Raw genomic sequence first — 15,630 nt, forward strand, 5'->3', positions numbered from 1 at the left:
GTGGTCAGGATCAAAGGAGAGCGAGTACGGAAAGTGCCTGCACGATGTTCGACACGTAGTAGGATTTCTGCAGTAGACAGCTACCCACCGGACCACGGCAAGGACGGAATGTGCGCTAAATGAACAATCGGTGGACAGGCGACGTAGTGACAAAAAGGCGCCGGGGGCCTGTATTCCAGCGGGTGGGGCCATCGGCCACTCCCAGCCTCGGCTTCGCCCTACGGGTGGGCGGTGTAGCCGCGCCGCGCACGCGCACATCGTGGCCAAGCCTCAGAGCGCGCGCCAACTGGGCGAGGCCAGGAAGCGCGTTTGCGCATATGCAGAACGCCCGGCCGGCAGTGGGGGAGTGGGGTGGGGTGTGAGGAGCGCAGCTGCGCGCGCGCAGAACGCCTGGCGGGCGCGCGGCAAGAGCCAAAACGCGGGCGAGAGGCTGAGTGAGTTCGGGAGCCGCGCTTCGTGCGCAGTCGACGCCAGCTCCTTTTCCGGGCGCACTCTAGTGGCAGCTTCGGCCAAGGCCACTTTTATGAGGCGCGAAGAACCCTGTGTAAGAGCCCGCCGGCCCCCGGGAAGTTCTTGGGCCTGAGGTAACGGCCCACAGCGGCCTGGTGCTCCCCTGAGTTCGGCGCTTCGTTGCCTTAGTTTTCCGAGGGAGAGTTACAGCCCCGGCGCCGCAGCTGCCCCCGACGGAGAGTTACAGCCCCTGCCTCCGCAGCTGCCCGCGAGAGTTACAGCCCCTTGCGGGCCGCGAGGGTGCGAGGGAGGGCCGGGGAGCGGCGCGGCGGCGGCCTGTGCGGCGCCAGGCGCAGACCCGCCTCCCCGGCTGAGCGGCGCGGAGCCCGGAGCTGCTTCTGTGCCCCCCCCGCCCCCCCCGCCCCGCTTGGAACACCACCCTCCCCGGAAGGAAAGCGTGCGCTCTGGCCTGCAGCCTCCCTCTGACCCCGGCTTCGCGGTTGCCATGAAAACAAGACTTGTCCCATTGAGACATTTCTTGTCACATCATGTCTTAGCGATCTCAGTGAGTTTCTGCCTTCGAATGCCTGACTGAACCTCGGAGGTAGAGATCTGAGTCATGGCCCTCAGTGAGACTTCTGTGTTCAGCGCCTCCGGGTTTTGAATCTTGGCATCTGAGAAAGTGGAAAGATTCAAGCGGGCATACCTTGCTGTACATCCTTGGCTTTTCCGAACTTTCGTTCCTTCCTCTGCACATCCGCAGGTAGCCGACCTACCACAGTACCCCAGCAGGCTACCTGAAATCTCTCTCTGGCGATCTCAAAACGGGCACCTGGGAATTGAGCATGGCCCAGTAAGGACTTCACCTCGTCCCCTCAAAAACTGACTTTCTAAGGCTGCCTTTTCCAGGAAGTGGCACTTTTTTTCTCTTCAATAAGTTGCTCAAGCAACTAGGAATCATCTTTGTTCTCTCCGCCTCCCCCCACCAGTTCACCCAGTCGTAGCTAGACAACTTCCTAGGCGTCTTCCACACCAGTGACGAGACCAGGCTACTTACTAGCTTCCGCCTTGAACCACAGGCTGGTCCTGGTCCTTTTTTATCTGCTCTTGTCCGGGGTTATTTCCCACATTACAGCCAGATATATAAATATGTCTGCTTTAACTCACATCTGTGTGGTCATTTCTTTATTATACGCTTCAGTGCCTTCCTATTGCTCTTAGGGTAGACTCCGCAAGCCATAACCTGGACTACAAGTAAGGCCTTCATCCCTTCTCTTAGCTATACCTTCTTAGATGATCTCATCTGTTCGGTAGCTTTAAATACCATCTAAACACTGATGAGTTAAATTTATATTTCCATCCTGATTTCCTTCCATTGTACACTAGGCAACCACCCTCTTGGCATATCCGCCGAGATGTCTAATAGTCCTCTCAGACTTAACCAAAACAGAACAGTGGAGTTTTCTCCCCAGATCTCTTTCCCTAGAATCCTTCCTCATCTCAGTAAAGGGTATGTACCATTATCCACCTAATAAAATAACAAAGGCTAAAAACATAAGAGCCATCCTTGATTCCCACACCTAGGCCATCAGTCTAAAATATACCCCAAATTCAACTAGTCGCTAACCACTGAGACTCCCCAGTCAAAATCAGCAGCATCTTTTCCCAGGATTACTACAAAATCTTCCTGAATGGTTCCCTGTTTCTACTCTTATCCTTGTACAGTTCATCTTTCTTTTTTCTTTTTTTTTTAAGATTTATTTATTTTAGAGAGAGTGCATGGGTGGGGGGTAGGGGAGGGCAGAGGGAGAGGAAGAGAGAGTCTCCAGCAGACTCCCCACTGAGTTTGGAGCCCACCGCAGAGCTCTATCTCGTGACCCTGAGATCATGACCTGAGCCAAAATCAAGAGTTGGACGCTTAACCAACTGATCCACCAGAGTGCCCCATGTACAGTTCATCTTTCTAAAGCATAAATCATTTCACTTTTCTTTATAAAACCCTTAGCATAAAATTTGAACTCTTTACAATGGCCTACAGGCCTTAAATGATCTGGTTTATGCCTATCTCTGACTTCATCTTCCTCTAATCTGTCTTCATTCTCTGTGCTCCAGTCACACTGAACTTTTTGTCCATTAAACCACCCATCACAGGGCATCTGTGCTTGCTTGTTTTTTTTTTTTTTCCTGCTTGGAATGCTTTTCCCCTTGATTTTGCCTGGTTGTTCCACTTTCCATTAAAGCCTAACTCAATTGTGATCTTGTCCAAAAGGCCTTCCCTGGCCACAGTAGTTAAACCAGCCTCCCGGTCACTCTTTACTATAAAGCCCTATTTTATTTTCTTTATAGTACTTGGAGTACTTCAAATTACATTTATATATTTATATGTTTATTGTTGCTCTCCATACTTACTAAAATGTAAGCCCTTAAAGACAAGTTATCATGTCTCTCTTGTTACCTACTCTAAACAGGCTCAGAACAGTGCCTAGTGCATAGTAGACTCTCCGATGTATGCTGACTAACTCATTGCTTATCTGTATAGAGTTAATGTCATAGCACTGTCCTTTTTGCCCATTATGTTCTGGGTTACTATACTTCTCTCTTTTGAAAGTGCCATGCTCTTTCCCAGTTGAGGACTCTTACATCTGCTGTTTCCTGTACCCACCCCAGACCCATTCTCTTATTTGTGCCTTCCTAACTCATACTCATCCCTCAGATGTGAGTCTGTTACTTAGAGTGGGCTTCCATGATTTCCATTCTGGGGTTAGATTCTCTATCATGTTGCCACATCACCCTATTCTTTTTTGTGGCAGTCATCAAACTTTAAAATTATTTGTAAGCTCTTTGCAGGTGAGGACCAAGTTCTTACTCTTCTCCACCGTGTCTCCGACACTTCATTTCTGGAACATAGTAGGTATTCGAATATTTGTGAGCTGAGTGAATGTTGAATGAACATGAGATTGAGAGAACCAAATCAGGTAAAAGTGAGGAGAGCAGTTAGAGTATAAGGTAGCCGAATCTGCCCTTCCTACTTTAATAGAAGTTCTTTGATCTTGTGAGATAAGGATAGGAAAGCATTATATACACTGAAAGTGCTTCATAAATATGAGGTTGTTTGTTAAGATCTGTTCACCATCAGATCCATATGGTTTGATGGTTTTTCAAAGTACAAAGCTTTATGTTTCTTAGCAATAATAACTGATTTTGTTATTTTGGAGCTAGGCTTAGGTGATAAAATGTAAAGAATTGAGGCTAATATGGAGTCTAGGCCAGTTCATAATCAGCTAGACTGTCTTGCTTTAGCAATACATCTGCGTTTTAGTCTTGCTCTTGTATGATCTTGGCCAAATTAGATGATGATCTTAAGCCAGATATATCTTTTTGTAAATAAAATTCTTATCTCCCCAGTATCTCACCAGTATTGGATTAAAGTTAGTAAAATATTTCAAATTTCCTGTGTGAAATTTGCTCTCTTTACATAAAAAGTATTTTAATTTTCTTATGAACTTAATTTCAGAATATGCCATTGTTTCATGGCAAGAACAAAGCTGTATATTTTAGAAGCTTTCTTTTTACACTTTCCTATATCATTCTTCTGTCACTAAGACCCTTGAGATATGTACATCAAAGACTCAAAGAGTTTTTAGCTCAAATTATAAAAGATGTTCCTTTCTCTCTACCTATTCTCTCTACCATTTGCCCTTCAGAAACTACTGATGCTTTTCCCCCCCTCTTTAAATATTTCATCCCTACATGTACTGCTTCAGGGCAACTCACCCAATGGTGTAACCAAAAAATAAAATGTCTTTCATTGCCTGCAGTTTTACATCTAAATGCTTTTTGGGTTCCTGGGGCTGGGAAGATGTTTAGAGTGCTGCAGTGTGATGTGAATGTAATAGGTTGTCATTAAACAAGCCACAACTACTAGGCAGGATGGTGAGATGAGATACCATTCTATTGCTTTTCCAGAATAAGGAGCACAGTTCTGGACCTATTGACCAAAGGTAGTTTTTCCAGTAGCATTTAGAATGGTTAAGATGTAGGTGGAAGTGGCACTTAGGTGCAAAAGGTAGCGTGAGAGATTAACTTAGACTCCTTTCTGGTCTATTGAGTTGTCCCAGTAGGCCTTTTGGTTTCATTTTGGGGCATCTTCCTACCTCTCTGTTAGAAGGTTTAGTCACTCCTCCCCTCTCAAACAAAACAAAACAAAATCTGATAGTTCCAAGAGCAAATCTATTCCTGAACAAATACCAAGAGCATTTTAAAGATTGTGTCTAAAGAGTAGGAAGAAACCTAATGAGAAAGAATGACATCGAGAAGCATGAAAGTATCCTGAGTAGTCTTAGATTAGTCTCTTCTTGTCCAATATCTTAACACATTGTTTTGTTTTTAAAGAATAATCTATGTGTAGAGCATTACAGTAAGCAATTATAGCTGCATTATTTCATCAGCCATCCTAGTCACCCGGCAAGGTGAAGAAACAGAATAGTTCCTTTTGAAAATAGAGCTTGAAGACAAACAAATGTGAATGTGACCCTTTAACACCTCCAAGAAATAATTCTAAGAACATTTAATCAGAAAAGCTAACATTTTGGTTTGATGCCTTTGTGCCCAGATTGAGTTTATCTTGAGTCATCCACAATTATGGGAGTGACCAGGGTTTATAGTGTAATAAAGTGACTGACAGAGTGATGTGTTGTAATGGAAAATGTGTGGGCCAAAGGAATCAGCAGTCTTGGGGAGTGCTAATCCTGGTTCCATACTGAGTTATGTAACCTTGTGAAATTTATTTCCTTCTTTGGTGAAATCAGTTTCTTCTCGTACCCTCTAAAACAAAGGCCACTTCAGGCTATAGGCAACCATGAGTCTGGAAGTATTCTCTACTATAGAATCTCTAGTCTGAATACACTTCAGTAGAGCCAGGCAGACCTCTGAGACCAGCCAAGGATTTGTGAAGGCGGAAGGAGAAGCTGGTCATCTGTCTTCAATCTCAGTTTTAAAACTTGGGTAGTAAATTCACAGTATCAGTGGGATTTCCCTATGTTGTTGCCCACACTCATTGGTCACAGAGCCTGTCATATTAGATCTGCCCAGTAAATGTATTTTGAATAAATGCTTATGAAAGCTCTTTTATTCTTTAACCTTGTGGAGGATTTTTCCATCAAGTGTCGCCAGATATATTTAGTGACAGTACTTCCTTATCATCTCCTTCCATCTCAATAGTTAATATCATTATCCTCATATAGCATCAGTCCTGCTTTAGATTCTATGCATTGACCTAGATGTTTCCTTATGTGAAACAAATTACGAAAAACCCTTAAAAATCTAACATCATTGCCAATGTGTCATTTAAATCTAATTATTGGGAATTTTCAGAAAAAATCAAGAAAGGTTCTTGATTGGGATGTGTCAAATTTTTGCACTGAGATTAAAGATGGTTTTCCTCTCTTAAATTTGCTTTGCTAGTGAAGCATTAAGAGAGAAACTTCAAATCTATCAAAACAGCTAATGGTTATATAATACTCTACAGTTTATGAAGTGCTGTTTACAATATAATCTTATTTAATCCTTCAACAATTCCAGGGGTAGATAGGATTCCCATTTGCAGGTGTAGAAACTGAGAAATGATGAGGCTAAGTGACTTGCTCAGGGTCTAATGACTAATAAGAGGCAGAGCTAGGACTCAAGCCTTGATCCTCCAATTCCAAATCTTATGTCTTTCCAACGAATGCATATTGCCTCTAAACTTTTTTTGGTTTTGTTTTAAACCCATCATGTTTTTTGATCACCTAAAAATGGGTTGAGAGTCTGACTCTTCATCTGTTAAGATCCCACAGTGTCATCATGACTGCAGTACTCATGTTGGAAAATAACCTTGTGAAATCTTTGAACCACTACTACTATGTGGTTCTTTTGGATTATGCTGTCTAATCTTTATTTTCAAATGAGGTAATTAGTGTGTGGTGTTTGTTTCTGAACCAGGCAGCCAGCAATTAACAGGCAGGCTCCAGCCAGAGAGGGCTGTTTTTACCTGTTCCAGACAGCCAGCTGTGGTGCAATACACGAAGTTTCCTCCCTGGATTGTCATTTCCAGCAAATGTCCTTCATTTCCTTTGCTCTGATCCCCCCAGCCCTCAATCTGTGGTGAGAGGTGACTGCATTGTAGGAGAACCCCCTGAATAACTAAAAGCTAAATTTTTGTGGCCGCAACCTAAGTCTCACCAGGTGCACTCCTTTCCTACTTAGAAAAGTCACCTTAGCACCAAAAACACAATCAAATCTAGCTGGGTTCCTGCCATGCCTTGGACATGAGAATCAGCAAGCTTTTTTTTTTTTTTTTTTTCAGGATATGAACAATATTTCCCCTCTGGTAACTTTGCAGTTGGCACCAACTATATCTTTTCACTTTTGACTGCAGTTCTAGTCTAAATAGTCTCATGGGCTCTGACTCCAGCCTCCTGTCATTCTAATCCAAAGCAGCCGAGATCAGACACTGGGATACCTCTTTACTGGCAGTCCCAGACATGAACTTTGGAAATTGTGGGAAATTCCATGCTTTGGGCACATAGATCTCCTGACTCCACCATACAAGAGTTTTCTTTGCTGAGTAGAAATGGTATTGGGGTAATATGGAGGAAAGAATAATGAAAATAGTCCTTTACATGTACATAATATTTTAGTACTTACAAAATGATTTTATATTATCTTTTTTTTGGGGGGGGTACTAAAATCCTCAGAAAGCAGAGTGGAAAAGTAGATAAGAGTATCAAGTCTGGCCTTATATTACCTCACTTTGGAATCCTGATTCCAACCTTCATACAGCTATGGGGAGGTTACTTCATCTCTCAGTGCCTCGGTTTCCTTATCTATCAAATTTAGACTATTGATTTCAGGCTTATTGTGAGGATTAAGTGAGATATGTAAGGCACTTACAATAGGGCATAACAAAAAGCTGTTGTTAGTTGTTGTTATTATTGTATAAGCAAGAAAACCAAGGCCTAGAGAAACCAAGGAGGGACGTTGGAGCTGAGGTTCAAACCTAAATTATTCTCTCTTTGTGCCTGTCTGTCTACCCCATCTTAGCTGCCTCTGAAATCAATACTTCGTGTTGTGTGTAGGTAGCTTTTATCCTCAGGAGCTCTGGACCTCAAATCTCATTATTTATTACTTAAACTTCCACATGAAGAGACAGAAAATGCAGGGTTTATTATCTCTACAAGTAAAAAGAGACACAGAAAAGTCCTGATGACTTAGAAAATCACTAATTACTGTGCTTGATTCTTACTTCTGAGTGTGTACCAAATGCCCTCTTGGAGGAGAAGAGACATGCCCCCTTTCCCCAGTTTCCCTCAGAGAGGACCTTAAGTGGGCAGAGATTCTGGAATAGGAAAAGTGAAACTAGTTAAGTGCTAGGAGGATAGTAGGCACTCTTGTGGCACAGGGCAATCTCACAAGCAGTGAAGAGGAAGGGTGGTTGAGAGCTAGGAAAGATAAGGCATTCCTCGGCTGCACTGGAAAACATTAGTGTACATCCTTATTTGCTGTGTTAGCTGTGGCTGGAAAGTGTGCTCATCCCTTAACTTCATCTAAAATTAACAGCAGAGGTCTTTCTAATTATGCCACCTATTGGTGCATTTGGATTGTTTAATTATTTGACTTGAGCCCTCTTCACACTGGCATAGGTTCCAGGGAAAGTGGGGACAAGGGAGGAGAAGAGATTCAAGAGATATTTGGGAGATTTAATCGTAACAAAAACCTTGTGAGTCATCAGATGTTGCTATTACTAGTCTCATGGAGAGAAGTGATTTGCCCGAGGTGTAAGGTAAACTACAAACCTTGAACTCACGTCTTTTGATTTCAAGTACAGAGATTATCCCCAATCACCATATCTTCCCCATGCAGGTAGGAGAATGGTCCAAGTGATTAATACAGAAAATTAGTATAAAAACTGAGCCTGGGACAGTGGTGCTGAGTGTTGGGACATTTTACTCATGAAGAGATGCTATATATTGGGCAGGCTGTCTTTCCTATACCATAAAGTTGATAAGGAACCATTTTTAGCTTTTTAATAATTCTCCAATATTTCTGTTTTATTAGGCTATCATTTGGAAGCAATGAGTTTAAAACCCTTCACCTTCCCGTTTCCAGAGACGAGGTTTCTTCATGCAGGACCCAATGTGTATAAATTCAAAATTAGATATGGCAACAACATCAGGTAATTTTAAAGCTAGGAGAGTAGCCTTTGCAAATACAGGTTAGTACATTCCAACAGGTCATCCCTTCTCTGCCTTCACTCAGTCCAGGGGACTGGCTGAAGTAGCATCTTGTAGGACTCTCCCAGATATTTTATATTCCACATATTATTATTCAGGTAAGTTTCTAAGTTAGTGATGGCATATCTTTGGAGCAGTGGTTCTCATGATTTTTTATCTCAGGATCTCTTTGCACTCTTAAGATTATCGAGGATCCCAAAGAGGTCTTGATTATGTGGGTTATACCTGTCAATATGTATCATATAAAGATTAAAACAGAAACATTAAAATAACATACTTATTAATTAATTTAAAAATAATGTATCATTAAATGTTAACAGATAATATATTTTATTAAAAGTATATTTCTAGCACCTGGGTGGCTCAGTCACTTAAGCATCTGACTCTTGATTTCGGCTCAGGTCATGGTCTCAGGGTCATGAGATCAAACCCCACATCAGGCACCACACTCAGCAGGAAGTCTGCTGGAGATTCTCTCTTTTCCTCTCCCTCTCCCTCTCCCTCTCCCCCTCCCCCTGCTCTTGCTCTTCCTGTCTCTAAAATAAATAGTAAATCTTAAAAAAAAAACAACAACTATATTTCTAAAAAATTAGTGAGGAGATTGGCATTGTTCACATACCTGGGATTTACCCCAGGAATTCAAGGATGGTTCAACATACAGACATCAACCAATATAGGGGCACTTGGATGGCTCAGTCAGTTAAGCCTTTGGTTCAGGTCATGATCCCAAGGTCCTGGGTTCAAGTTCTGCATTGAGCTCCCTGCTCAGCAGGGGGTCTGCTTCTCCCTCTGCCCCTCCCCCTGCTTGTGCACGCTCTCTCTCTCTCTCTCAAATAAATAAGTACAATCTTTAAAAAAAAAGAAGTCAACCAATAGAGTACACTGCATTAATAGAATGAAGGGGGAAAAATCACATAATTATCCCAATTGCTAAAGAAAAAGCATCTGAGGCAGACAGCCTTTCCTCTGCTGTCCTGCCTGTTGCCCCCCTGAGGTGTATTCAATAAACTTTTACCTCCTTTAAGAAAAAAAAGAGAAAAAGCATTTGACCAAATCCAGCAACCTTTCATGATAAAAACACTCAATAAACTAGGAATAGAGGGGAACTTCCTCAATATGATAAGGCCAAATATGAAAATGCCACAGCTAACATCATACTCATTTTTTAAAAAAAAAGCATTTTCCTTAAGATCAAAAACAGTGGGGCACCTGGGTGGCTCAGTCGTTAAGCATCTGCCTTCTGCTCGGGTCATGGTCTCAGGGTCTTGGGATCGAGCCTCTCATTGGGCTCCCTGCTCTGTGGGAGGCCTGCTTCTCCCTCTCCCACTCCCCCTGCTTATGTTCCCTCTCTTGCTGTGTCTCTCTCTGTCAAATAAATAAATAAAATTTTAAAAAAGAGACAAGGATGCCTACTTTCATCACTTCTATTCATCATAGTACTGGTTTCTAGCCAGAGCAATTAGGAAAAAGAAATTAAATGCATACAAATTGGAAAGGAAGAAGTGAAACTATATCTGTGGAAGACATGATCTTTTTTTTTTTTAAAGATTTTATTTATTTATTTCAGAGAGAGAGAGAATGAGAGATAGAAAGCACGAGAGGGAAGAGGGTCAGAGGGAGAAGCAGACTCCCTGCTGAGCAGGAAGCCCGATGTGGGACTCGATCCCGGGACTCCAGGATCATGACCTGAGCCGAAGGCAGTCGCTTAACCAACTGAGCCACCCAGGCGCCCCTGTGGAAGACATGATCTTACATGTAGAAAATCCTAAAGAATCCACACGTACACAGAAAAACTATTAGACCTGATCAATGAATTAAGAAAAGTTTCAGGATACAAAATCAACATACAAAATCGGTTGTATTTGTATGCACTAGCAAAAAACAATCTGAAAACAAAATGAAGAAAACAATTCCATTTACAATAGCATCAATATGAAAAAAATACTTAGCAATAAATTTAACCAGAGATGGAAGACTTATACACTGAAAACTACAAAAAGTTGCTAAAAGAAATCAAAGTCTTAAATTAATAGATGTCTGTGTTTGTAGATTGGAGGACATAATATTATTAAGATGACAAAGCAATCTACAGATTCAGTGAAATCCCTATCAAAATCCCAGTGGCATATTTTGCAAAAATGGACAAGCCCATCTTAAAATTTATACGGAATTTCAAGGGACCCTGAATAGCTGAAATAATCTTAAAAAAGAATAAATTGGAAGACTCATACTTCCCAATTTAAAAACTTACTACAAAGCTACAGGTAATCAAAAAGTATGGTATGGCCTTTGGACAACTTTGTAGACCATAGGATAGAATTGAGAACCCAGAAATAAACCCTCACATCTATGGTTTCTAAAAAAAATTTTTTTAAAAGATTTTATTTATTTGAGAGTGAGAGAGAGAGAACAGGAGAGGGGGAGGAGCAGAGGGAGAAGCAGACTCCCCACTGAGCAGGGAGTCTGATGCGGGACTCTATCTTGGGACTCCAGGATCATGACCTGATCCTGGCAGTTGCTTAACCCACTGAGCCACTCAGGCACCCTGGCCAATTGGTTTTTGACTAGAGTGCCAAGACCATTCAGTAGGGGAGGAACAGTCTCTTCTCTTTAATAAATGGTTCTGAGAAGAGTAGATATCCACATGCAGAAGAATGAAGTTAGACCCTTACCTTATACCATATACAAAACTTAACTAAAAATAGATCAAAGATCTAGGGGCACCTAGGTGGCACAGTCGGTTGAGCTACCAACTGTTGGTTTTGACTCAGGTCGTGATCTTGGGGTCATGAGATTGAGACCCATGTTGGGCTCCACACTCAGTGTGGAATCTGCTTAAGACTCTTTCTCCCTCTCTGCCCCTCCCCCACTAAAAATAAATAAATAAATCTTTTAAAAAATCAATGATCTAAGTTTAAGAGCTAAAACTATAAAACTCTTAGAAGAAAATATAGGGACAAATCTTCATGACTTTGAATTTGGCAGTGGTTTCTTAAATACAATACCAAAGGCATAGGCAACAAAAGAAATTAGATAAATTTGGACTTGACTAAATTTAAAACAATTTTTTTAATGATTTTATGTATTTATTTGCGAGAGAGAGCATGGGCGGGGAGCAGAGGGAGAGGCAGACTCCCTGCTGAGCAGGGAGCCCAATCCAGGAATCGATCCCAGGACTCTGGGCTCATGACCTGAGCCGAAGGCAGACACTTAACCGACTAAGCCATCCAGGTGCCCCAACTAAATTTTTTTAATTGTGCATCAAAGGGCACTATCAACAGAGTTAAAGGGCAACCCACAGATGGGAGAAAAATATTTGTAAATCATATATCTGGTAAGAGTTTAATGTCTAGAATATAGAAAGAAGTACAATTCAACAGCAAAAAAATAAACCAATTTTAAAATGGACAAAAGACGAATAGACATTCTTCAAAGGAGATATACGAATGGCCAATAAGCACATGAAAAGATGTTCAGTATCATTAGTCACTAGGGAAATGCAAATCCAAACCACAATGAGATACCACTTTACACCTACCTGGATAGCTATATAAAAAAACAAAAAACAACAAAAAAGACCACCCAGAAAATTAACAGTTAGCAAGGATGTAGAGAAATTGGAAACCTTGTATAGTGCTTTTAGGAGTATAAAGTAGTGCACCTGCTGTGGAAAACAGTTTGGCAGTTCCTCAAAAAGTTAAACATAGAATTACCATATGACCCAGCAATTTCATTTGTAGGTGTATGCCCCAAAGAATTGAAAACAGGGATTCAAGCAGGTGGTTGTACAACACTGTTCACAGCTGTATTATTCACAATAGCCAGAAGATGGAAACAACCCAAGTGTCCATCAAATTAGTGAATGGATAAACAAAATGCGCTTATATGTGTGGTATATACATATATACAATGGAATATTATTCAGCCATAAGAAGAAATTGCAAAAGAAGTTCTGATACAGGTACAACATGGATAAACCTTGAAAACATTATGCTAAGTGAAATAATCCACTAACAAAAGGAAAAATATTGTATGATTCCACTTCCATGAAATATTAAATAGGAAAATTTATAGAGATAGAAAGTAGACTGGGGGGTGCCTGGGTCGCTCAGTTGTTAAGCATCTGCCTTCAGCTCCGGTCATGGTCCCAGGGTCCTGGGATCGAGCCCCACATTGGGCTCCCTGCTCAGTGTGAAGCCTGCTTCTTCTCCCACTCCCCCTGCTTGTGTTCCCTCTCTTGCTGTGTCTCTCTCTGTCAAATAAATAAAACCTTAAAAAAAAAAAAAGTAAGTAGACTAGGGGTCACCAGGGTGGGTGGAGGGCAGAATGGGGAATTATTGCTTAATGAGTACAGTGTTTCTGTTTGGGAAGATAAACTTTGTAAGTAGTGGTGATGGTTGCATACCATGGTTATGAGTGTAATTAATACCACTGAATTGTATACTTAAAAATGTTTAAAATGGCAAATTTTAGGTTGTATATATTTTACCGCAATTTTAAAGTATATTAATTTAAAATAATATATCCATTAAATGTTAACACATTTTTATTAAAAATAACCATATTTTCCAAGATAAAACGTTAATGAGAAGATTGGCATTGTTTTAAATTTTTGCAGATCTCATTAGTGTCTGGTTTACTAGAGGCCTGCTAGATTATATCTGCTTCTGCATTCAATCTGTTGTGAATTTTTTTTTTTTTTTGGTTGAGTTATGTGAAAAAAATCCAGTCTCACATAGATTTGTAGTTGGGAAGGGTAGGAATTTGATAATAGCCTTCACAGATTATTGTGGATATTCTTCTTTGACCCTGCATTAAAAATTAACAAGTGGTAGTTGTTTTGTTTTGTTTTAATGTAGTTTTTTAAAAACATTATTTATTTGAGAGAGAGCAGGTGGAGAGGCAGAGGGAGTGTCTTTTTCTTTTTAAAGATTTTATTTATTTATTTGAGAGAGAAAGAGAGAATGTGTGCCTGTGCGTGAGCAGGAGGAGGGGCAGAAGGAGAGGGAGAGGCAAAGAATCCCAAGCAGACACAGCACAGAGCCGGGTTTGGGGCTCTATCTCACGTCTCATGAGATCATGACCTGAGCCGAAACCAAGAGTTGGACACTTAACTGCCTGAGCCACCCAGGCTTCCCTAATGTGGTAGCTTTTGTTTTGTTTTGTTTTGTTCTTTTTTTTTTTTTTTAAGGCTTTATTTGTCTAGAGAGAGAGCAAGAGAATGGGCAGGCAGGTTTGGGGAGCAAAGGGAGAGGGAGAGCGAGAATCTCAAGCAGACTGTGCACTGAACACAGAGCAGAGAGCCCAGAGGCCTACACGGAGATTGATCCCAAGACCTGAGATCAATCATGACCTGAGCTGAAATCAAGAGTTGGTTGCTAAGCCAACTGAGCCACCCAGGCTCTCCTTTAATGTGGTAGTTTTTTAAAGGTTAGTTGCAATATGGAATCTGAATTGTATCAGTGAACTTTTTGAACTCTGCTACATTGAAAGCTATTGGTCTGTCTTGTTCTGTAAGTGAATCTTTTACCTAGAATGATTTTGTAACATGATGTGTTTCATTGGTCATTTGGAAAATATTGGTTCACTGACTTATATAGATCATCCAAATGTCGACTCATTTCATTATACAATATCATATAATCATATTTGCTAATATCCCTACCAATCTCAGAAAAGTATTTAAATATTTGAAAGTTATCAACCTCAGTGTGGTGCATAGAAGTTTTCCAAAGTTCAAATTTTTGCTTGAAATCCCAAAATTTATCATTGACACAAACTGTCCGTTGCTTTCCTTGAATTGATAAGCTCATTTTTGAGAAAATGTCACATTCCTAAATCTGAAAACAACTGTAGTTTGTCTGTTAACTGATCACTGAAGTAAAACAACATCCCATGAAAAGACCAGCTAGTTCAGTTTGCAATTTAAACAATTGCACAAGTGCTTTTCCTCAAAACAACCGTCGTATTTCAGTGTGCAGCAGAAGTGCTGTATGAGTACTTTCCATTTTATCACATAACGTATTAAAAAGACGTGTATTTAAGGGTTGAGATTTTATAAAATTATTAATTTTTTCCTGCTTCCTCAAATACATTAAATGAAGCTGGATTTTTTTTTTCCTGTGTGGTAGTTAAAATGACCACAATTTAAACTTACAGTTTAGTGCAACTGGCTAGATTTGTGCAAAGGCACCAGCAATTTTGCCCTCCACTGCTTTTGTGCTAACGATTAAAATATTAACACAGCAAAAAAGGGCAAATAACATCTTATTATTACTATAAATAGTTTTGCCCTTGGAGATCCCTTGAAAGGGTCTTGAGGACACCTGGGAGTCCATAGACTACACTTGAGTACAACTCGACTAACAAACTATTAACTTTCACAGTGGAAATGTCAGGTCTTGGCAGGTTAATGAAGAAGATATTTTGGTATATCCTTCTACCGATTGTCAGATTACACCACCTAAGTGATAACTTTTTCCCATGAGCCCTGAGTCAACACACACAACTGTTACTTAGTTATGTTTCTGTAGCTCAATGGAAGTGTCATTTTTACTCTACTGTCTTCTCTTTACTGACCGTAGAGTCTACTGTCTTCAGAGTTTTCCTTCTTGGTGTACTTATGTCTTATCTGTTTACCTTCTAGAGGGGAAGAGATAGAGAATAAGGAAGTCATCGTCCAGGAGCTGGAGGTAGGGAAAGATGCAGACAACTTCTGGGAAAGTTACTCTTTAAACCAAAGATGTGTCCATATCCAGATCTTAATTATTTCCTGTGAACTGAGTCACAGCCTCCACTTGATCACTTGGCTTCTCCCTGCCATGTTTCCTCTGCAAAGAAACTTCACTGTTTTTCCAGGGAAATTAAAGCCTGTATCCTTTCTCAGTTCTTCTAGCTGAAGTGTCAGCAC

At 40.9% G+C, this 15,630-nt stretch overlaps 1 protein-coding gene across 1 annotated transcript in view; it reads left to right on the top strand.

The window, feature by feature from the left end:
- The first annotated feature begins 354 nt into the window (after positions 1-354).
- MAJIN (membrane anchored junction protein) overlaps positions 355-15,630 on the top strand; it is a 28,313-nt gene continuing 13,037 nt past the window's right edge. Inside the window, exons 1-3 of the mRNA XM_025878691.2 lie at positions 355-544; positions 8,545-8,662; positions 15,367-15,412. Coding sequence (XP_025734476.1) covers positions 8,562-8,662; positions 15,367-15,412 — 147 coding nt within the window. The 5' untranslated portion in view covers positions 355-544; positions 8,545-8,561. The remainder of the gene's footprint in view (positions 545-8,544; positions 8,663-15,366; positions 15,413-15,630) is intronic.

Source organism: Callorhinus ursinus, unplaced genomic scaffold, assembly GCF_003265705.2.
Source record: "Callorhinus ursinus isolate GAN/ISIS: 27379988/994484 unplaced genomic scaffold, GSC_fseal_2.0 scaffold51, whole genome shotgun sequence".
Taxonomy (NCBI): domain Eukaryota; kingdom Metazoa; phylum Chordata; class Mammalia; order Carnivora; family Otariidae; genus Callorhinus; species Callorhinus ursinus.